Source organism: Mesoplodon densirostris, chromosome 4 (genome assembly GCF_025265405.1).
Source record: "Mesoplodon densirostris isolate mMesDen1 chromosome 4, mMesDen1 primary haplotype, whole genome shotgun sequence".
Taxonomy (NCBI): Eukaryota; Metazoa; Chordata; class Mammalia; order Artiodactyla; family Ziphiidae; genus Mesoplodon; species Mesoplodon densirostris.
The window spans coordinates 37,642,564-37,665,768 of NC_082664.1; the positions used below are offsets into that span (position 1 = coordinate 37,642,564).

Consider the following 23,205-nt stretch of genomic DNA (forward strand, 5'->3'; position numbering starts at 1 on the left):
AGACTAAAAACCAACAGCAACTCTTACTTTTAGTTTTATTATGATTCTCCTTCTATTTTCACTCAAGTTAATTTCTTAACCTAACCTTCTTACCTGAAGATACGTTATTCTCCGCTGGACCAGCTCTGTCAGATCTTTGGCCTCTTTTTCCCGCCAATCACCTGCTCCATCTGTTTGACTGAGGTAGTATAAATCCGTCATTATAGACCTATAAAAAGCAAACAACATTGTGGGTCTAACTTATTTGTATTTCATCACAGGATTACACAAAGTCACAAGAAGAGAGTCAAATTCTTTATAAAGATTGATGCTCACACTGATGCTGGTACTCATTTTTTATTTTCTATCAAGACTGTGAAATTCAACAGTGTAGTCTCTAGCAGCCCAGATTCATTCCTATAGTAAATCTTTACTATTGAGAAGAATACTCCCCAGCCCCGCCCCGCCGCCCCAGGCCAATTATGTGCACTTATATCCCAACACAGCACATGTCAGATATCAGGGGAAAGTGGATACCCATAGCAAAGAAATAGGTAGACTAACATAAGGGAGAGAAATACATTGGTGACAGCGTTTCAATATTACCTTTTTGTTCTCTCTACTGTCACCTCCTGTCCCCTCTTAAATTTCTTCTTCATACTTGGAAAAAGATCAGAGGAAAATTTTGGCACAACTCTTACACAATGGTCGAAACCAAGGGTCAGCAAACTTTTTTCAATAAAGGGCCAGACAGTAAATATTCTAGGTTTTGTGGGCCTCTGTTGCTTTTCTAGCAGGAAAGCTGCCATAGACAATATGTAAAAAAAAAAAAAAAAAAAAGTGTGTGTCTTCCAATAAAACTTTATTCACAAAATCAGGCTATGAGCCAGATTTGGCCCTGGAGCTATAATTTGACAATTCTTGCTCTAAATTAATAAAAATCATTGTTAAGGTACTTTCCCATCCTGCGTAGTAATTTCAATTACAACATGCTGAATTTCCTGCAAAGTAAACTAAAATACCCAGTATACTAGGGAAGAGAAACTTGACGGCTGGTGCAGATGGTTTTCATTTATATTACATTAAGCAAAAGCTATGACTTGCATTTACCAATAAAGAAAAGTAAAAAGCAAGACTCCTCTCTTTCTCTGACACTCCCTACCAACCTATCAGCAAACATTTCGCCAAGCTCTGAACAAGTATCATCACTGGCATTGCTACCAACTGAGCCACCACTTTTCTCACCTGAATTGTTACAGTAACCTCTGAACAGGTCTCCCTGCTTCCACCCTTGCCAACATCTACAGTCTATTCTCAATGTAGCAGCCAGATTCTGTCAAATATCGGTCAAATGATGTTGCTCCTTTGCTCTTATTGAACTGACTCTTCATCTCAATCAGTCAAACCTGAAGTTACTAATTTGACCTACAAGGCCCCAGACAATATGGCCTCCCTTATCTCTTTTAAAAAATTTATTTATTTATTTATTTATTTTTATTATTATTTTTTAACATCTTTATTGGAGTATAATTGCTTTACAATGGTGTGTTAGTTTCTGCCTTATAAGAAAGTGAATCAGTTAAACATATACATATATCCCCATATCTCTTCCCTCTTGCATCTCCCTACCTCCCACCCTCCCTATCCCACCCCTCTAGGTGGTCACAGAGCACTGAGCTGATCTCCCTGTGCCATGCAGCTGCTTCCCACTAGCTATCTATTTCACATTTTGTAGTGTATAATACGTCCAGGCCACTCTCTCACTTTGTCCCAGCTTACCCTTCCCCCTCCACATATCCTCAAGTCCATTCTCTAGTAGGTCTGCATCTTTATTCCCGCCTTGTGCCTAGGTTCTTCATGACCATTTTTTTTCTCTTAGATTCCATATACATGTGTTAGCATACGGTATTTGTTTTTCTCTTTGACTTACTTCACTCTGTATGACAGACTCTAGGTCCATCCACCTCACTACAAATAACTCAATTTCGTTTCTTTCTATGGCTGAGTAATATTCCTTTGTATATATGTGCCACATCTTCTTTATCCATTCATCTGTTGACGAACACTTAGGTTGCTTCCATGTCCTGGCTATTGTAAATAGAGCTGCAATGAACATTGTGACTCTTTTTGAACTCGTTTTCTCAGGGTATATGCGCAGTAGTGGGATTGCTGGGTCATATGGTAGTTCTATTTTTAGTTGTTTAAGGAACCTCCATACTGTTCTCCATAGTGGCTGTATCAATTTACATATCCACCAACAGTGCAAGAGGATTTCCTTTTCTGCACACCCTCTCCAGCATTTATTGTTTGTAGATTTTTTGATGATGCCATTATGACTGGTGTGAGATGATATCTCATTGTAGTTTTGATTTGCATTTCTCTAATGATTAGTGATGTTGAGCATTCTTTCATGAGTTTGTTGGCAACCCATATATCTTCTTTGGAGAAATGTCTTTTTAGGTCTTCTGCCCATTTTTGGATTGGGTTGTTTTTTTGATATTGAGCTGCATGAGCTGCTTGTAAGTTTTCGAGATTAATCCTTTGTCAGTTGCTTCATTTGAAAATATTTTCTCCCATTCTGAGGGTTGTCTTTTCGTGTTCTTTATGGTTTCCTTTGCTGTGCAAAAGCTTTTAAGCTTCATTAGGTCCAATTTGTTTATTCTTGTTTTTATTTCCATTTCTCTAGGAGGTGGGTCAAAAAGGATATTGCTGTGATTTATGTCATAGAGTGTTCTGCCTATGTTTTCCTCTAAGAGTTTAATAGTGTCTGGCCTTACATTTAGGTCTTTAATCCATTTTGAGTTTATCTTTGTGTATGGTTATCAGAGAGTGTTCTAATTTCATTCTTTTACATGTAGCTGCCCAGTTTTCCCAGCACCACTTATTGAAAAGGCTGTCCTTTCTCCACTGTATATTCTTGCCTCCTTTATCAAAGACAAGGTGACCATACGTGCGTGGGTTTATCTCTGGGCTTTCTATCCTGTTCCATTGATCTATATTTCTGTTTTTGTGCCAGTACCATACTGTCTTGATTACTGTAACTTTGTAGTAGAGTGTGAAGTCAGGGAGCCTGATTCCTCCAGCTCTGTTTTTCGTTCTCAAGATTGCTTTGGCTATTCGGGGTCTTTTGCGTTTCTATACAAATGTTGAAATTTTTTGTTCTAGTTCTGTGAAAAATGCCAGTGGTAGTTTGATAGGGATTGCGTTGAATCTGTAGATTGCTTTGGGTAGTAGAGTCATTTTCACAATGTTGATTCTTCCAATCTAAGAACATGGTATATCTCTCCATCTATTTGTATCATCTTTAATTACTTTCATCGATATCTTATAATTTTCTGCATACAGGTCTTTTGTCTCCTTAGGTAGGTTTATTCCTAGATATTTTATTCTTTTTGTTGCAATGGTAAATGGGAGTGTTTTCTTGATTTCACTTTCAGATTTTTCATTATTAGTGTATAGGAATGCAAGAGATTTCTGTGCATTAATTTTGCATCATGCTACTTTACCAAATTCATTGATTAGCTCTAGTAGTTTTCTGGTAGCATCTTTAGGATTCTCTATGTATAGTACAATGTCATCTGCAAACAGTGACAGCTTTACTTCTTTTCCAATTTGGATTCCCTTTCTTTTTCTTCTCTGATTGCTCTGGCTAAAACTTCCAAAACTATGTTGAGTAATAGTGGTGAGAGTTAGCAACCTTGTCTTATTCCTGATCTTTGTGGAAATGGTTTCAATTTTTCACCATTGAGGACGATGTTGGCTGTGGGTTTGTCATATATTGCCTTTATTATGTTGAGGAAAGTTCCCTCTATGTCTACTTTCTGCAGGGTTTTTATCATAAATGGGTGTTGAATTTTGTCGAAAGGAACCTCTGCATCTATTGAGATGATCATATGGTTTTTCTCCTTCAATTTCTTAATATGGTGTATCACATTGATTTGCGTATATTGAAGAATCCTTGCATTCCTGGGATAAACCCCACTTGATCATGGTGTATGATCCTTTTAATGTGCTGTCCGATTCTGTTTGCTAGTATTTTGTTGAGGATTTTTGCATCTATGTTCATCAGTGATATTGGCCTGTAGTTTTCTTTCTTTGTGACATCCTTGTCTGGTTTTGGTATCAAGGTGATGGTGGCCTCGTAGAATGAGTTTGGGAGTTTTCCTCCCTCTGCTTTATTTTGGAAGAGTTTGTGAAGGATAGGTGTTAGCTCTTCTCTAAATGTTTGATAGAATTCGCCTGTGAAGCCATTTGGTCCTGGGCTTTCGCTTGTTGCAGGATTTTTAGTCACAGTTTCAATTTCAGTGCTTGTGATTGGTCTGTTCATATTTTCTATCTCTTCCTGGTTCAGTCTCGGAAGGTTGTGCATTTCTAAGAATTTGTCCATTTCCTCCAGGTTGTCCATTTTATTGGCACATAGTTGCTTGTAGTAATCTCTCATGATCTTTTATATTTCTGCAGTGTCAGTTGTTACTTCTCCTTTTTCATTTCTAATTCTATTGTTTTGAGTCTTCCCCCTTTTTTTCTTGATGAGTCTGGCTAATGGTTCATCAATTTTGCTTATCTTCACAAAGAATCCGCTTTTAGTTTTCTTGTTCTTTGCTACAGTTTCCTTCATTTCTTTTTCATTTATTTCTGATCTGATCTTTATAATTTCTTTCCTTCTGCTAACTTTGGGGGTTTTTTTGTTCTTCTTTCTCTAATTGCTTTAGGTGTAAGGTTAGGTTGTTTATTCGAGATGTTTCTTGTTTCTTAAGGTAGGATTGTATTGCTGTAAACTTCCGTCTTAGAACTGCTTTTGCTGCATCCCATAGGTTTTGGGTCGTCATGTTTTCATTGTCATTTGTTCTTTGTTCGCACAGCTTCTGAGGTTCAGCTTTGGATTTGGACCCGCCTCTGCATGTAGGTCGCCTGAGAGCGTCTGTTCTTTGCTCAGACAGGACGGGGTTAAAGGAGCAGCTGATTTGGGGGCTCTGGCTCACTCAGGCCGGTGGGGAGGGAGGGGTACGGAATGTGGGCTGAGCCTGCGGTGGCAGAGGCTGGCATGACGTTGCACCAGGCTGAGGCACGCCGTGCGTTCTCCTGGGTAAGTTGTCCCTGGGTCACGGGACCCTGGCAGTGGCAGACTGCACAGGCTCCCAGGAGGGGAGGTGTGGATAGTGACCTGTGCTTGCACACAGGCTTCTTGGTGGCAGCAGCAGCAGCCTTAGCGTCTCATGCCCGTCTCTGGGGTCCGTGCTGATAGCCGCGGCTAGCACCCGTCTCTGGAGCTCCTTTAAGCGGCGCTCTGAATCCTCTCCTCGTGCACCAGGAAACAAAGAGGGAAGAAAAAGTCTCTTGCCTCTTCGGCAGCTCCAGACCTTTTCCCGGCCTCCCTCCCGGCTAGCCGTGGTGCACTAACCCCTTCAGGCTGTGTTCATGCAGCCAACCCCAGCCCTCTCCCTGCATCAGACTGAAGCCCGAGCCTCAGCTCCCAGCCCCCGCCCGCCCCGGCGGGTGAGCAGACAAGCCTCTCGGACTGGTGAGTGCTGGTCAGCACCGATCCTCTGTGCGGGAATCTCTCCGCTTTGCCCACCACACCCCTGTTGCTGTGCTCTCCTCTGTGGCTCCGAAGCTTTCCCCCTCCGCCACCCGCAGTCTCCGCCTGCGAAGGGGCTTCCTAGTGTGTGGAAACCTTTCCTCCTTCGCAGCTCCCTCCCACTGGTGCAGGTCCCGTCCCTATTCTTTTGTCTCTGTTTTTTCTTTTTTCTTTTGCCCTACCCAGGTATGTGGGGAGTTTCTTGCCTTTTGGGAGGTGTGAGGTCTTCTGCCAGCGTTCAGTGGGTGTTCTGTAGGAGTTGTTCCACGTGTAGATGTATTTCTGATGTATTTGTGGGGAGGAAGGTGATCTCCCTGTCTTACTCCTCCATCTTGAAGCTCCTCCTCCTCCCTTACCTCTTTGATCTCATCTTCTACTACTGTCCTCCTTGTTTACTCTATTTCAGCCACAGAGTCTTGTTACTAATCCCTGAACATGTCAGCCATGTTCCTACTTTAGCACCTTTGCATTTGCTCCTCCTTCCCCTGGAATGCTGGTTTCCCAGATACCCATCCACATGGCTCACCCAAATGTCCTTCAAAATTTTGCTCATATGTCACCTGCCCCAAAAGGCTATCCAGACTATCTCAGTTAAAAATTCACCACCCAGTCACCATCACATCCCTTGCTTTTCCTTCTCCTCTTTCCCTGCTTTATTTTTCTCCAAGCAATTATCATCTTCTAATATATATCATTTACTTCTTTATTTTATTATTTTTCTCCCCCTACTAGAATTTAAGCTCCATGGCAGCAGGGTATTTTTCAAACTCCCCTCCCTGCTCCCAAACAAGCATTTAGAACAGTGCTGATCACATAGAAAGCATTCAGTATATATCTTTGAATAGGTAACTGAATGAAAAAGTGGAAAAAAATTTTCAAGAATTTTAAATGAGATAATATTGAGAATTTTTACCTTTCACAAATCCAATTTTGTGCTAGAGAATTTTGGGGAATAATCCTTAACTAGTAATAACTCCAGCTTTACCCGTTCTCTGCACTTTATATTAACTCTTCTGTTCAGGGAATGCTTATAAGTATGTGTTATTTGCTTGTGAAAATTATAAAGTTAGAAATTTATTTCTATTTATCAGAAAGTATACAGCTGTCCCTTGAACAACTCAGGGGTTAGGGGTGCTGAACCCCCGACAGAGTGGAAAATCTGCATATCACTTTTGAATCCCCAAAAACTTAACTACTAATAGCCTACTGTTGACCAGAAACCTTATTGATAACATAAACAGAATTAACACATATTTTGTATGTTATACGTATATCAATCAAAATGTTATGCACCAACAAATATCAAAGTAAGGGGTCTGGAGTACAAAAATGTGGACTCTGTTCATTGTAAATATGCAAAATCAGAAAGATTTTGAATCAGAGGAAAAAGAGCTTTGAGAGCCAGACAGATCTCTCAGTTTGGGATCTAACTCTTACCAGCTTTGTGTCCTAGGAAAGTTATTTTGACATCTCTGAGACATAGTTTCTTCACTTTAAAATAAGTATTATAAAACCTTCCACACAGTTTTTTAAAAAGGATTAGTGATAATACAAACAAAGTAGTATATGTGGTGGCTGCTTGCTAGAGTGAACATCTGTGTCTCCCCCAAACGCACCCATTGAAACTTAATGCCCAGTGTGATGGTATTCAAATGTGGGGCGTGTGGGAAGTGCTTAAGTCATGAGGGTGGAGCCTTATGAATGAGATTAGTGCTCTTGTAAAACAGACCCCACAGAGCTCTCTAGCCCCTTCTACTGTACGAGGGCACAGTGAGAAGGCACTGTCTATGGAGGAGAAAGAGGACACTCATCAGACACCCAATCTGCCAGCACCTTGATCTTGAACTTCTCACCTTTCAGAATTGTGAGAAGTAAATTTCTGTTGTTTACAAACCACACAGTCTATGATATTTTTTTGTCATAGTAGCCTAAACAGACTAAGACATTGCTATTTATGCTAGAATGCCTCAGAGAGTTGCTTCAGAACCTTTACCTTGTGTCTGAAGAGTACCTACTAATAATTCCACAACTAAGAGGAAAGATCCATTGGGTATGAGGGTGACAGTAATGTGTGGGACTGACAGCCAGTCAGAAAAATGACCCAATACTCAGTGCCTTGTAGCACCCTGAAGAACGGGATTGATCAGTGAGGACTCATTTAACAGATGATGAAACCAGCCCTCAACAACGGTGATTTATCTAGGAGTACATGACATAGTCTCAGTTCTCTTCTATTCCTGGTTCTTAACTAGATGATAAACCATTTAGGAGCAAAGCAATGGAAGCCCACTAGAAAAATAATTAAAGTCTTATTTACTATCATAGAAAATCATCAGAACTACATATGATTAACAGAGAATACCTGATAATAGCCCCCTTGAATAAAACAAAACTATTAATAATATGCAAATAAAAATTCAAAATCATGGCCACAGTTTAGAATATTCACCCAACTAATAGTGGAACAGCTTTATACAATGCTTTGGGATAACAGGGTCATCTGTGAAGCATTTCAGGCATTTGTTCAATGTGTCAACATTATCCATGCACAGGACACTTTACAGCTTGACTATTTCCATGTTTACCCTTTTAAAATAGGACAAGAGTCTAATATGTGATGCTTTATCTGTTTTTATATGTATTATTCCCACCTAAGATTCAAAACATTTCTTTCATGAAAAAGAGTAATTTTAGTTGGAAAAACCATATCTACAACATACTGCCTCCTTTAAGAAACTAACTTACAGTCTTACACACTGAACAGAGGTTCAAGTTTTTTTCAGATTATGAAACTGAGGCCCCTATGGGCTATTACATAGCCTATGGTATTATCTTATAGTTGCTGTGGGAAAAGTTACCACTCATGAAATTGTGTGAGTTGATCATGAAAACACAGGAGATGTCTTTCCTTATAATGGTGTTACAGGGCTAAGCTGAAGTTTATTTAAATTATTTTCTCAGTTTTATAGGCCTCTTTTCCATTACTCTCATCACACCCATTATTTTTCACATTTCATAGGTTTCATCATATCCAAACATGGTCATTTTCTTTTTCCTACCCATCAAATAGGAGTGATCACAAAACTTGTTGAAAGTCTCAACTTTAAATAGCAGTATTGTTTCTGAAGATGTAGTACAGTGGGATAAATAACCAGTCTATCAGCAAATGCCTGTTGAAGGAATAAAGAAAATTCAATATGCTCTGCATGGCGTTACATTAAATTAAAGATACACACACACACAGACAAATAGCACTACATCCCATGACAATCAGTATATAGCCCCAAGCAGGTAAAAAACTACATTAGGTGTAATTTAGAGAGGAAAATTTTTTGAAATATATAAATTGGCATGGTTTATGCTTTCATGTCATAGTAATCAAGCCATCACTTTACCACTGGGAATGAAAGCTGATCTCTGTATATTTTAATAAATTAGAAAACATAAAAGTGAATGTTTTTACCGAGTTACATCACTACTAAGTCTTAGCAATCAGTTATTTATATTTATCCCAATATCTGTCAAGAAAGTGGAATAACCACTTTATAACTAGAAGACCAAAGACCAAAAAAAGTACACTAATTTTTTATGATAATGCAGTCAGAGTCACAGTATAAGGCACTCTATTCCAATAGTCAACTAAAATTAAGCTTCCTTTGTAAAACTTTTTTCTTGGCCTCCCCACTGGAGACCATGTAAGGAAGACAAGCCCAGGAAATGACTTTAAATTCAACCTACAGTTGACCCTTGAACAACACCGTTTGAACTGTGCGAGTCCAGTTATATGCAAATTTTTTCAATAAATATCGGAAAAATTTTTTGAGATTTGAGACAATTTTAAAAAACTCACAGATGAACTGCATAGTCTAGAAATATTGAAAAAATTAAGAAAAAGTTAGGTATATCATGAACGTATAAAATATATGTAGTTACCAGTCTATCCTTACATAGGCATAAAGGCATTAAATTCTATAATTTAATATAAAATTAATGTGTTCGTTTTCTTACTGTTTTATAACTTTGCTTTCAAAGAATTACATTACCATACAGTATGCCTTCCTCATAACTGGAGAAATTGCATATCAGCTGATCATCATAGGTAAGTGTTTTTTTAAATTTAACAATGTTTCCAATATTGTATTATGAATATGATTGTAAAACTGTATGCCATAAAAATTTTAAAACAATTCATTTACTAGTGTATAGGCTAGGCTACCATGAAGCAATCATATTGATTACACTACCTCCTTTAAAGCAATCATTGCTGTTACAGGTATAATGCATGTATTGTTACAGCTGAACATAAATGAATTTTTTTCATGTTATCTTTTCATTTTTGCTTTCTAATGTTAGTAATACATATAATACCTTCAGTGTTTTGTATCATATAAGACAATACAGATGTAGGTACTGACAGACAATTCATCTTGTAAACAGAGGACATAAACTTCCAGTATCAATAAAGATAGTACAGTGCTGTAAATGTATTTTCTCTTTTTTATGATTTCCTTAATAACATTTCCTTTTCTCTAGCTTATTTTAAGACTACAGTATATAATACATGAAACGTACAAAATATGTGTTAATTGACTGTTCATGTTATCAGTAAGGTTTCTGGTTAACAGTAGGCTACTAGTAGTTAAGTTTTTGCGAAGACAAAAGTTATACATGTATTTTTTTTTTACTGTGCAGTGGATTGGTGCCCCTAACCCCCGCATTTTTCAAGGGTCAGCTGTAGTTCTTTGCTAATCCAATAATGTTTAGACGTTACCATCCTGCAAAATTAGTCACCTTTTAGCCAAAGACATGAGGATAAACAAACAGAAAGTTTCAGTTGTGGCCCATTATTGGGAAACAGGCTGCCTGAAAACCATTCTACAGAAATTCTGGATTTTCAGTGACTCCATTCTCAAATCAAGTCTCCCAGAGGTATCCCTCAAGCTGGTAATCTGGATGTCTTGGTTTTGACTTTGAAGATACCAAAAAATCTAGGACATGGGTGGTGAATCTAAAGGCCTGAGGTATTAAAGCCTGGGAAATACAAACCCAGGCAAAGTACCAGCAGAATAGTGCTAGTCATTTGAGGGTAGAATACACATGCCTGAAGATAAGTGATAGACTAGACCAACATCTGTGACTCTAAGCGAAAGCCAGCTATGACAGGCATCAAAACCTCTTCTTTAAAAACTGGGCTACATTTATGTTCTTTGTATTTTCTGTTAATTTTCCTATTTTTATACCTTAATATTCACAAAACTCTTTTTAAATGTTCTAGTCTGTCTCAATTATGCCAATAAAGAACCACAAGGAGAGTATTTTGCTTATACCTTATTCAAAATGATGAAGAGGGAAATTCTCCCTGAGGGCCAGCACAGAGCAGATATAATTCAAGGAAGAAAAGTCCAAGGTGAAGGAACTGACATTTATTAAAGTAAATGTGACTAAGGGAGGCTATACCACAGAGCCTAATCCATAGATAAATACGGATCAAGGGCAATACTCTGGTTTGCTCCTGGGGCAGAAGTAAGCAGTGCAAAGGATAAAAATGTGACCAGGAGACAGATAGGCAGACAATGCTCCCACTGCCTCCCATGTTGTCTCAGCGGGAATTTTAGAATACCACCATTCTGACAGCTCACATGGGTGGAAAGGAGTCCAGAAGGGCAACAACAAATACAGCTCATACTACCACATAAGGCAATAATTATGCTATTTGGTGAGTGATGCCCACTAGGCTTATGTTTGGGTTCCAGATCTTCCTATTGAGCGCTGTGACAATTTCCCCTTACCTGTGCCTTCCTTGGAGGATCTAAGAGTTTTCTATTTATATCCTCTTACAGGACTTCCCTTGTGCAGGTCTGACTAGAGTCTACCAGAACCTACAATGTGTCAGTGACTGTGGAAAGTGTTTTATATATTTTCCCACATTTAATGATCACAGTGCTGTAATACAGCAATTATATCTCCATGTGTAGAAGTGAAAAATAAAGCTCAGAGAAGTATTTAGCAATTAAGAGAAAAGATTTTAGAATATAACAGCTCTTCCACTTACTTGCGTAAGCTATCTAAATCCTCTAGGTCTGAGTATAACTTTATTTATAAAATGAGGAGGCTATCAATATTACTATGTTGACAAAATAAGATAATGAATGGAGAGCCTTTATCACAGTGACTGGTATGTAGGAAATCCTTAGTAAGTAGTTATTTTTAATGTCAAAATAATTCTTGAGTTTGGAAGCCACAGCCAAGGAGATGTAAGGTGGGGGCAGGCAAAACAGAACTAGGGCCACAAGATGAGACACACTTTTCCACCTGCAGGTTCTCCTCCCAGTGCAAATTTTATTTTAGGGGAGAATGTTCCCTTACACAAGATGGAGAATCACAATCTGTTTGATAGAAACTAAGTGATAAGCAGAATAAGGACCACTTCATATGACAATGTCTCCCTTCATCTAAGGATATTAAGAGAAATGTTCTAATACCACTTAAAAATAAGCCTGGATTCCTTAGTAGAAAAACAATCATACAAAAACATTTTGTCCAAAGGAATTAAAAGCTGGAGAACAAGTATCTGCATTCCAGCTGAATGTAAGAATCAATTAAATCACACATCAAAGAAATTAAGTGTGTATGTAATGAAATAAAAAACAAACAATAATAGATTTGAAGGTTCACAAAACTATTCAAAAGTGAAAATTTCAATTCTTGGACCTTTCAAAGACAGTTGAGTAGAGTCTACCTTATAAAGAGAGTGAAAACACAAGCTACTGGACCACAATGGTTATGACCAGCAATTCTGATCAGATAGATCCATAAGCTATTAAGCTACCAATCTTGCCCTATAACCAGTCAGATATTGTACCACTTATCTGATTTGAAGTGCTTTTGTTACATAGTCCCCTACACACAGTAGCAAAAAGCCAGTCAGCTTAATTAGCCATAAGTATCATTCATCATTTTGGAAACACAGCTGATCTCAGTCTTAGCAAAGCTGCTTTACATATTACCGATAATGAGATGATGCAAACCAGGTAGGAGTGATGAGATTGCTACTTTACTACATTGTTTCTCAATAGTTTCAGTCAACTTAATTGAGAAATAGCTCATCAGTCCTGTGAGCCCTCCTGTCCTTTAATAATTAATATAATTTAAAATAAGAAAGAAGCAACTCCAGTAACTATTTCATAAACTGGTGTTTGGCACCATAAAGATGACAAAAAGAACCAAAGCGACAATGATTAAGTTAAATGTATCTCTGGACAACCAAAAAGCGTGGTAAGACAAACTTTCCATGACACCCTCAGAGGTTGAGGGCCAAATCTATGAGGCTGTAAATCCAAGCACTGAGCCTACAACTACTACATAAATAATAAAACCATAATGACAAAAATAATCACTCTCAATTGCTGATTTCCCTCTTGCTATTTCAAAGAGACAGGCCAGGGTCAATTCATGATCAATGATATCAAAAGCACCAGGTAAATGTGACTGTATTACTAAGAAGTGTGGTCACATACAATCATTAGAATGAAATCATCAACTGAAAAATCAAATAATACTAATGCTTGAGATCAATACAGCAGGTAATAATAATATGCTACTCTGTATTTATTTATTATACCATCAGCCCCTCTAAATTCTTTAAAAAACCTTCTAAAAGACAAAGAATATTACTAATTAACTAGCAGTTGATCACCCAACTGTAGCAGCAGGCAGGGATCAAGCTCTACTAGATACTAGCTCTCAAGTAATAGGCTAATCAGGTCAATAGCATTCTGCTAAAAATCTCAGGTGAGCTGAATCCCATATCAAGTATGATATTTGGCATCCAAGCTGCATTAATGACAGGTATTTTGAGTAATGAACAGTGGGAGCCACATTCTAGAAAAGAAACATGGTCTCCTCACTAAAAGGAACAGCATCAAGTGGGGAGCAAAAGAAGAGTCTTTCCCCACAGTTTACAGATAGGTCCACTAATCTACAGAGAAATGTGATTTTTTCCAAGAAACGTAGACAACCTCTATCAGTGGTGAACGCATAAAGAGAACCAGGGATTCTGTAGAGCCTTAGTTCTCAAAGACCAGCAACTTCAACATCACTTACGAATGTGTTAGAAATGGAAATTCTCGGGCCTCACTCCAGACCTACTGAATCAGGAACTCTGAGGATGGGATTTAGCAATCTGTAGTTTAAGAAGCTCTCCAGGTGCTCTTGATGCCTTGCTGAAGTTTGAAAACCACTACAGTAACAACAATGACACACAAAATTTCTTAACAATTTAGGACAGAGCACTCTCGGCTTCCCGACTTTCTAATTGACCTATGTGTTGAGAAGAGACTGTTGTGAGATATGCCTCTATTTATCAGATGATAAGTACTGAATTTCAAATATCTTCAATAATATCTATGACCATGACTTTACAAGTTAAAATGTTTGGAAACTAAATTTTTCTACTTAGTATGACAATTGAGGACATTAGCAATATTTGTGATTTACTCAACATTTAGTTTTTTATAGTAGGGTTCTAGGAAATTTATTTAGAAAATAAATAAGTTCTGCTCCTAAAATTGACTTAGTTAAAATATACCTTCCATAATAACAGTGCAATAAACCATTCATATTGTTCACACATATAAAAGAAATCTAATATACACTAATAAACATATATAAAAGGATTTCTGATTTATATACTTTAGGTATGGTGTATTACCTTTTGAAGAATTAAGATGAAAGATATGCAATTTTACTTACCACATTAAGCTATAAAGGTCTAAGAGGCAATAAAAGCTGAGTATGAAAGATGTGTAAAAAGTAAGGATACATTTTTTTTCCTTTTCAATATTAAAGTGAAGTCCCAGTTTTGACGGTAAAGCAAGTAGGTAGATTGATTCCAAGAGCTCAGGGTCATCAAAAGAAAATAATGTTCCGTATTCACTTTACTCTTTCTCCTCTCCTTGCAAGGAGAGTAGCACCATGGAATAAGACAAAAGATCTAAACCAGTTCTCTGAATCTAACAACCTTAATAAGTTTATGATGAGGCAAAGTGGGGTTTTTTCCCTCAATTTTAACAAATTTTTAGATGCATTTAAGAAACTACTGAGCAAACAGTCCACAAAATGTAAACAAACAATTAGATGTATTTGGTAAGCAACATTATTTTTTATCATTCACATTCAATTAAAAGAAAATCCAAACTTCATTGCTTAGAATCAGAATTACACTCCAAATCAGAAACACTATGATAGTTTTCTTTTTAGTGATTCATGTATAACTGAAGTCTCAAGACTACTTTTAGATACAGGAATCACTTAAGTCCTCCAAAGCAAATCAAACATGAAGTCAAGGGCACTGAGTACAAAAATCCTTCTATGTCAGGTTTTCTTCCAGTCCCATCATGATTCCTATCAGCCCATTTCCTTCCCTATATATCCTTGACTTCTAACAGATACTCTCTGTTTTGCAGAACCCACTGTTAAAATTAACTGGAGCTTCCAGTTTTATTCAGAGGTAAATGACTTTACTCCTATAACTTGTCCTTCATACCTTTTGGGATTCTCAATTACAGGAGAATATTTTTACCTCAATTACTTAATTTTCTTTAGTTGCATAATGTTCATAAATCTTTCAATGGAACAGGATTATTTTTACAAGGAGGTACAAAGTAGAGTGTGAAATAATCAAAGAATGCACATACATGCCTCCCCAGCAAATAAAAAAGACATAACTTACTGAACACTAACTAAATAATGAGTGCTTAGCACTGCAGGGTAGAGAATAAACTGAAGTTAGAGTTCCAGTCCTCAGGGGATTACACTTTGTCAGGGAAAAAAGCCAAATTACTACAAAAGAAACAATGATGTCCATTTATGAAAGCTGTCTTCCCAGGAAATTACAAGTGCTCAATTACTTTTGAGTCCCCCATCTCCCTATATTGGATCAGTTACCAAGTCCTGCAGCGTCTATTTTTCACGCATTTATCCCTTTCTATTCCTACTACCAACTACCCAGGTCCAGAAGCTCATTATCACATACTTGGACTTCTGTAAAATCTTTCTCATTTCCTGACAACAGACTTTCCTTCACATGGATCTCAGAATGAGCTTTCTAAAATGCACCAGTAAGACTTGTATCCAGAATAAATGAAGAATGCTTTTAGCTCAATAAAAAGAAAAAAATTCCCCCCAAATTAAGCATGTGATTTGGAAAAGACACTTGGCCAAGGATGATATATGGATGGCAATTAAGCACATTAAAAGATGCTCAATATCATTAGTAAGGAATTGCAAATTAAAACCATTATGATATACCACTACACTCCTGCTAGAATGGTAGGAGGAAAATGTAAAAATTGACAATACCAAGTGCAACAAGGATACAGAGCAACTGGAACTCTTACACACTGCTGATGAGAATACAAAATAATACTACCCTTTGGGAAACAGTTTGGCGATGTCTTACGGAATTAAACATTCACTCCATACATCAGCAGTCCCCAAACTTTTTGGCACCAGGGACCGGTTTCATGGAAGACAATCTGTCCACAGACAGGGTCGGCAGGGGAGGGAGTTCAGGCGGTAATGCGAGCGATGGGGAGAGGCAAATGAAGCTTTGCTTGCTCACCTGCCGCTCACCTCCTGTTGTGCGGCCCAGTTCCTAAGGAACTGCCATACATGACCCATCAAACCCACTCCTATGTATTAATCCAAAAGAAGTGAAAACATGTTTCCACAAAAAACGTGTATGTTAATGTCTATAGTAGCTTTATATATACATAATCGCCAAAAAATTGAAAACCCAAATGTACTTCAACTGGTGAATGGATAAACTAAGTGTGGTAGGTCCATACGATGGAATATTACTTAGCAATAAAAAGGAATGAACTACCTATACACAAAACAACATGGGTGAATCTCAAATGCATTATACCAAGTAAAAGAAACCACACTCAAAAAACTACATAGTGTGATTGCATTTACATAAAATTCTGGAAAAGGTAAAATTATTGGGGCAGGAGACAGATTGGGTGACTGCAAGGGACTGGTGTGGGGGTGGGGTGGTGCTGACTCTAAAGAGGCAGAAGGAATTTTCTTGGGGTGGTAGCAGTGTTCTGCATCTGGATTGCAGTGGTGGTTATCAAACTATGAGCATGTGTCAAAACTCACAGAACTACAGACTAAAATATGTACATTTTACTGTAAATAAATTATGCCACAATAAAGTTGATTTAGAAAGGAAAAAAAGGAGGATCAGTGTTTCTATCAGAACAAAGTTCTAAGATAGAAAGAAACCCCTTCTGAAGAAACAAAAGCCCATAAGTTACTTCTCTATAACTGATGTCTTTCTAAACCAAAAAATGATGAGTGATTCAAAGGGAAATCTGAACAAGAAAACTGATAGACTCAACCTCTAACTGATTCTTCAGAGAATACAGACTTTCAGTCCAGAGACAACTTGTACACTATGATTTGGGCAAGTGTAAAAAGAAAATGGGGATTTTTGTGTACTGTAAAAATCACGAGAGACAAACAAAAGTCTGTTTTAATTTTAATTCTTATACTCACCTTGGAAATTAGCAGTAAGACAGCATATTCTACATACATGTAAATCCTCTCTATTTGTACATTCATTACTTTAAAGGTTATTTCTCTAATGTTTGGTTGTCCATTGCTCATTATTTGTATCACTGCATTCTAATCTGGCTGCCTGGAGTTAAATTACTACCCTGCAAAGTTGTATCCCAAGTTCATTATAATTTCTGCTTAAGACAGCAAAAGAAATCGACTTGGATATTTTGGGTACCTTTCCTTTTTTGTTTTCAGTGAAATATTATTTAACATTTACTAAAAGTTAGTGTCAAGAAACATAATGTATTTAAACCAGAACTCACAAAAAACTTAACATTGATTTATATCAACTTTTAAGGGCCCAACATTTTTCATTTGTACATGTTTTCCAATTTCTACATATAGTCACAAAATATATGCACAAAATAATTTATAAATAATTATTTTAATTTGGAAGAGACCAAACAATGAAATACTCAAGTAATTAAATCACTCAAACTTTAAACATTCTATCAGTAGTCAAGAGCCAAAATTATCCTTTAAATACCACATAGGCTTCCCAACTCAAATCCTCTTCAGATCTATACTTTCCTATAAAACTGCAATAAGCAAAGCACACAAGCACACAATTCCAAATAACATAACTTTGGTGCCTAGAATCAGCTTAGGGTAGAGAAGCATTAAGGACAGAATTAGTCAGTATTTGGTCTAGTGGTCTAAGTATGGCTTGATTGCAAGCTAAACTAAAAATTTCAAAGGAACTGCCAAATCTGTGGCCTAATAAGTCAATGCCCCTTGAAATTTATGCAATCTTATTGCTGTAGATTCACTAATGCTAAAATGATTCCAATAAACTGACAGATTTTATTTGTAATTTCACTTAAAACAGCAGAGCAATATTTCAAAATCACTACAATATTGCTGATGATGTTAATATATATGAATCTGTTGGTTGTGGGTAATTCTTTTCCTCTTCATAGTGGTAGGTTGTGTTAATACAACAAGTTTTCTTCTATTGTTCACTAATGAGACAGTAATTGCCATCAGAATCCTACTGGGAATACAGACTTGCATAAATAATAGGCCTAAGGACAGGTTTTACATATCTATAATGATCCTCAGATACATTTTGTTCTGCATGAACACACCAGCACCGAAATGTGTCCTTTCTTATGGAGGATAAACTCCATATTTCCAGAAACGTGCAAACAAGAGAAACAAATTTAACTAGGCAGATTTCAGGTTCTTCTTTCTAGCAACTAAACGGAAGAGCAATTAACAGAATGCTCCTTTTTATCAAAAACTTATTATCCTTTCACTAGAAGCCCTAAAAAGTTGCTATTTTAAAGTTTTCAATGCTTCAGTTAGAAATATAACTGGCAGCCTCAGTATGAGTTCCAGTGAATGTACTGTAATGTAAAACTGTACACGTCACTTCAAATATTGGTTGTATAATAAGGAAGTTTAAAGAAGATATTTTAATGCATTGTGGGCTGACACCACTATCTTCTGAGTTTATTTAGGGTATAAAGATTTCTAGAAATTCATTTAAAATAATATTTTCTGGTGATGAGTGACATTTGGCAATTACTGTCCACTGAGCCCTGAGGTACTCTACTGCTTCTAAACATGGTAGGTATCATTTACCATTCAGCAGGGAAATTAACAAAAGTTAGCATTTCCCATTCTTAGATTATAATCTTTACTAAACCCCAAATGAAATGTAAATGTAGTACCTTTCATGATGTCCCAAATCTGACAGAAATTCATCTGCATGTCTTTGGAGTTCATTTCCTTCTAAATTCTTTAATTTCTTCAACTCACTTTGTAGGAAAAACCAGAGCTCTTTAGCTCCATTTTCAATCCTCCTCCTTAGGATTTCATGATCCTTCCCCAGACCTGCAGTCAAAGAATAGAGAGCATCAGCATTTCCAACATTCTGATGAAAGGAAATTTTCAATTATTTGTGCTAATGGCAATATATTGAAGAGGAAAAACAATGTATCATTACCTACCATTTCTAGTTTGTTTCTTGTAATTTTCAATCTGTTCTTTGGCCTTCACAAGCTGCTCTTCTAAAGCACGAACCCTTCCTGAAGCTGGCCCCTGATCAATGGGGCCTTCTGGTATTCTGTAGTTCAAGGAAGAAAATGTAAACATTTAGCTTATAAATTATGCAACAAAATACATGTTTACTTTGCTAAAACATTATTTATTGGTAACTCTAGAAGTCACTGGACCATATCATATATTAGAAGTACCAAATGAAATTTTCTCTCCAAAGCTATAGGGTAATATGTAAACACTGGAATGAAACTCAACAAACACACAAAAAAATAATCTAGCTCACAGATGTATGATCTTCTAGGAATTAAGGAACCTTTAGAACTGTATCCTAAATACTTTCATCATACAACTTAGAATAACACCATCAGTGGCAAAGAGATCAATTCTTCATTAGTGCTGAGAATAACAAAGTTGAAGGAGAGGGTGACAAAAAGGCTTAAAAGAAGTAAGAAAGCACATAACTGAACCTGTGTCTATGTTCAAATATCAAATGCAAATTATTTCTAAATTAATTATAATATCAGATATAAATCTGTGTTCCGATTCATGAACACATGACCTTAGATTACTAAGCATGGGTTTTATAAAGAAGGGAAAGACAAGAATAGAAGATGAAGTATACCAGAAAAAAACCCTGAAGATTAATGTTCTGTTTACATCAGGAATGGAAAATATCAGTCAATAATACAAAATGTTGGAATATAGCAGAGGAACTCCAGGATCTCTTGCTTATATTATCAACCTGTACAGCTTCTTTCCAAACTGTACCTATTTCTAACATATTTTGTTTTTATGTGACTTTTGGCAGTATTCTGTACTCCATTATGGCCATAAAAGATACCCACATCCCAATCCTGTAACATGTAATGCTACCTTAGGTGACAAAAGAATCCTTATAGGTGTGATTAAGTTAAGGACCCTGAGATAGGGAGACAGCCCTGGATTACCCATGTGGGCCATAATTGTAACCACAGGTGTTCTTATAAGAGGGGAGTAGAAGGAAATTTTATTACAAAAGAGGAGAAGGTGATGTGGTTAATTAGTTTTGAAGATGGAGGAAGGGGTCATGAGCAAAAAAATGCAAGGAAGGCATCTTTAGAAGCTGGAAAAGGCAAAGAAACAGATTCTCTCCTACAGCTTCTCTAGTGAATGTGGCCCACTGACACCTTGGTTTTGGACCAGTGAAACTCATTTCAGACGTCTGCCCTCCCAAACTGTAACAGAATAAATTTCCATTTATTCTGTTTTAAGCCACAGAGTTTATTGTATGTGTTACAGCAGCAATAGGAAACTAATACATATACACATATTTACATACATACATATACATACATATATACTTTTGAAAAAATATTAAGAAGATTAAATAATGGCTGATTTTTCTTCCAAAATCTATTTAAATGAGAAACTGCCTCTAAAAGTATGAAGCACAGTGTCTGTCAATAAAGCTTAACAGGACTATTGTATCTGGGGTCAGTCATTCTACAGATGAGCTGTAATATCAAAATGCCTGGGATATCTATTCTTACCATCACAATCATTTTCGGGAAACAATTTCTAAATTATATTTGGCAGAACTTAAACTTAGCTATCAACCTGAGGAGAAAACAAATACAAAGAGTGCAGACAGCAGAAGCAAGAAGAACTACAATCCTGCAGACTGTGGCACAAAAAGCACATTCCCAGAAAGATAGACAAAATAAAAAGGCAGAGGGATATGTACTTGATGAAGGAACAAGATAAAAACCCAGAAAAACAATTAAATGAAGTGGAGATAGGCAACCTTCCAGAAAAAGAATTCAGAATAGTGATAGGGAAGGTGATCCAGGACCTCGGAAAATGAATGGAGGCAAAGATCAAGAAGATGCAAGAAATGTTTATCGAAGACCTAGAAGAATTAAAGAACAAACACCTAGAAGAATTGAAGAGCCAAAAAACAGACATGAACAATACAATAACTGAAATGAAAAATACACTAGAGGGAATCAATAGCAGAATATCTGAAGCAGAAGAACGGATGAATGACCTGGAAGACAGAATGGTACAATTCACTGCCAAAGAACAGAATAAAGAAAAACGAATGAAAAGAATGAAGACAGCCTAAGAGACCTCTGAGACAACACTAAACAAACAAACATTTGTATTATAGGGGTCACAAAAGGAGAAGAGAGAGGAAAAGGACCCGAGAAAATACGTGAAGAGATTATAGATGAAAACTTCCCTAACATGGGAAAGGAAATAGCCACCCAAGTTCAGGAAGTGCAGAGAGTCCCAGGCAGGAAAAACCCAAGGAAAAGCATGCCAAGACACACAGTAATCAAACGGACAAAAATTAAAGACAAAGAAAAATTATTAAAAACAACAAGGGAAAAATGACAAATAACATAAAAGGGAACTCCCATAATGTTAACAGCTGATTTCTCAGCAGAAACTCTGCAAGCCAGAAGGGAGTGGCACAATATATTAAAAGTGATGAAAGGGAAGAACCTACAACCAAGATTACTCTACCCAGCAAGGATCTCATTCAGATTCGACAGAGAAATCAAAAGCTTTACAGACAAGCAAAAGCTAAGAGAATTCAGCACCACCAAACCAGCTCTGAAGCAAATGCTAAAGGAACTTCTCTAAGTGGGAAACACAAGAGAAGAAAAGGACCTACAAAAGAAATCCAAAACAATTAAGAAAATGGTAATAGGAACATATATATTGATAATTACCTTAAATGTGAATGGATTCAATGCTCCAACCAAAAGACACAGGTTTGCTGAATGGATACAAAAACAAGACCCATATATATGCTGTCTACAAGAGACCCACTTCAGACCTAGGGACACGTACAGACTGAAAGTGAGGGGATGGAAAAAGATATTCCATGCAAATGGAAATCAAAAGAAAGCTAGAGTGGCAATACTCCTATCAGATAAAATAGACTTTAAAATAATGAATGTGTTACAAGAGACAAGGAAAGACACTACATAATGATCAAGGGATCCATCCAAGAAAAAGGTATAACAATTATAAATATATATGCACCCAACATAGAAGCACCTCAGTACATAAGGCAAATGCTAACAGCTATAAAAGAGGAAATAGGCAGTAACACCATAATAGTGGGGGACTTTAACACCTCAATTACACCAATGGAAGATCAACCAGACAGAAAATTAATAAGGAAACACAGGCTTTAAATGACACAACAGACCAAATACATTCATTGATATTTACAGGACATTCCATCCCAAAACAGAAGATTACACTTTCTTCTCAAATGCACATGGAACATTCTTCAGGATAGATCACAACTTGGGTCACAATTCAAGCCTTGGTAAAGTTAAGAAAACTGAAATCATATCAAGCATCTTTTCTGACCACAATGCTATGAGATTAGAAAACAATTACAGGGGAATAAATGTAAAAAACACAAACACATGGAGGCTAAAGAATAAGTTACTAAATAACCAAGAGATCATGGAAGGAATCAAAGAGGAAATCAAAAAGTACCTAGAGACAAATGACAACAAAAACATGACAATCCAAAACCTGTGGGATGCAGCAAAAGCAGTTCTAAGAGGGAAGTTTACAGCAATACAATCCTACCTCAAGAAACAAGAAAAAATCTCTAATAAACAATCTAATCTTACACCTAAAGGAACTAGAGAAAGAAGAACAAACAGAACCTGAAGTTAGTAGAAGGAAAGAAATCATAAAGATCAGAGGAGAAATAAATGAAACATAAATGAAGAAAACAATAGCAAAGATCAATAAAACTAAAAGCTGGTTCTTTAAGAAGATAAACAAAATTGATAAACTGTTAGCCAGACTCATCAAGAAAAAGAGGGAGAGGACTCAAATCAATAAAATTAGAAAAGAAAATGGAGACGTTACAACAGACACCACAGAAAAAGAAAAGATCATAAGAGACTACTACAAGCAACTCTATGCCAAAGACAACCTTGAAAATGGTAGTTGTGAAAATGGAAAACCTTAAGAAATGGACAAATTCTTAGAAAGGTATA

The 23,205-nt window shown here is 36.8% G+C and overlaps 1 protein-coding gene across 10 annotated transcripts in view; it reads right to left on the reverse strand.

The window, feature by feature from the left end:
• FUT8 (fucosyltransferase 8) overlaps nucleotides 1-23,205 on the reverse strand; it is a 339,974-nt gene that overhangs the window by 92,548 nt on the left and 224,221 nt on the right. For all 10 annotated transcript variants that reach the window (XM_060095987.1, XM_060095982.1, XM_060095985.1 and 7 more), the window contains 3 exons: nucleotides 19,138-19,253; nucleotides 18,859-19,021; nucleotides 94-208 (listed from right to left, as the gene is read on the reverse strand). In XM_060095987.1, coding sequence (XP_059951970.1) covers nucleotides 94-208; nucleotides 18,859-19,021; nucleotides 19,138-19,253 — 394 coding nt within the window. The remainder of the gene's footprint in view (nucleotides 1-93; nucleotides 209-18,858; nucleotides 19,022-19,137; nucleotides 19,254-23,205) is intronic.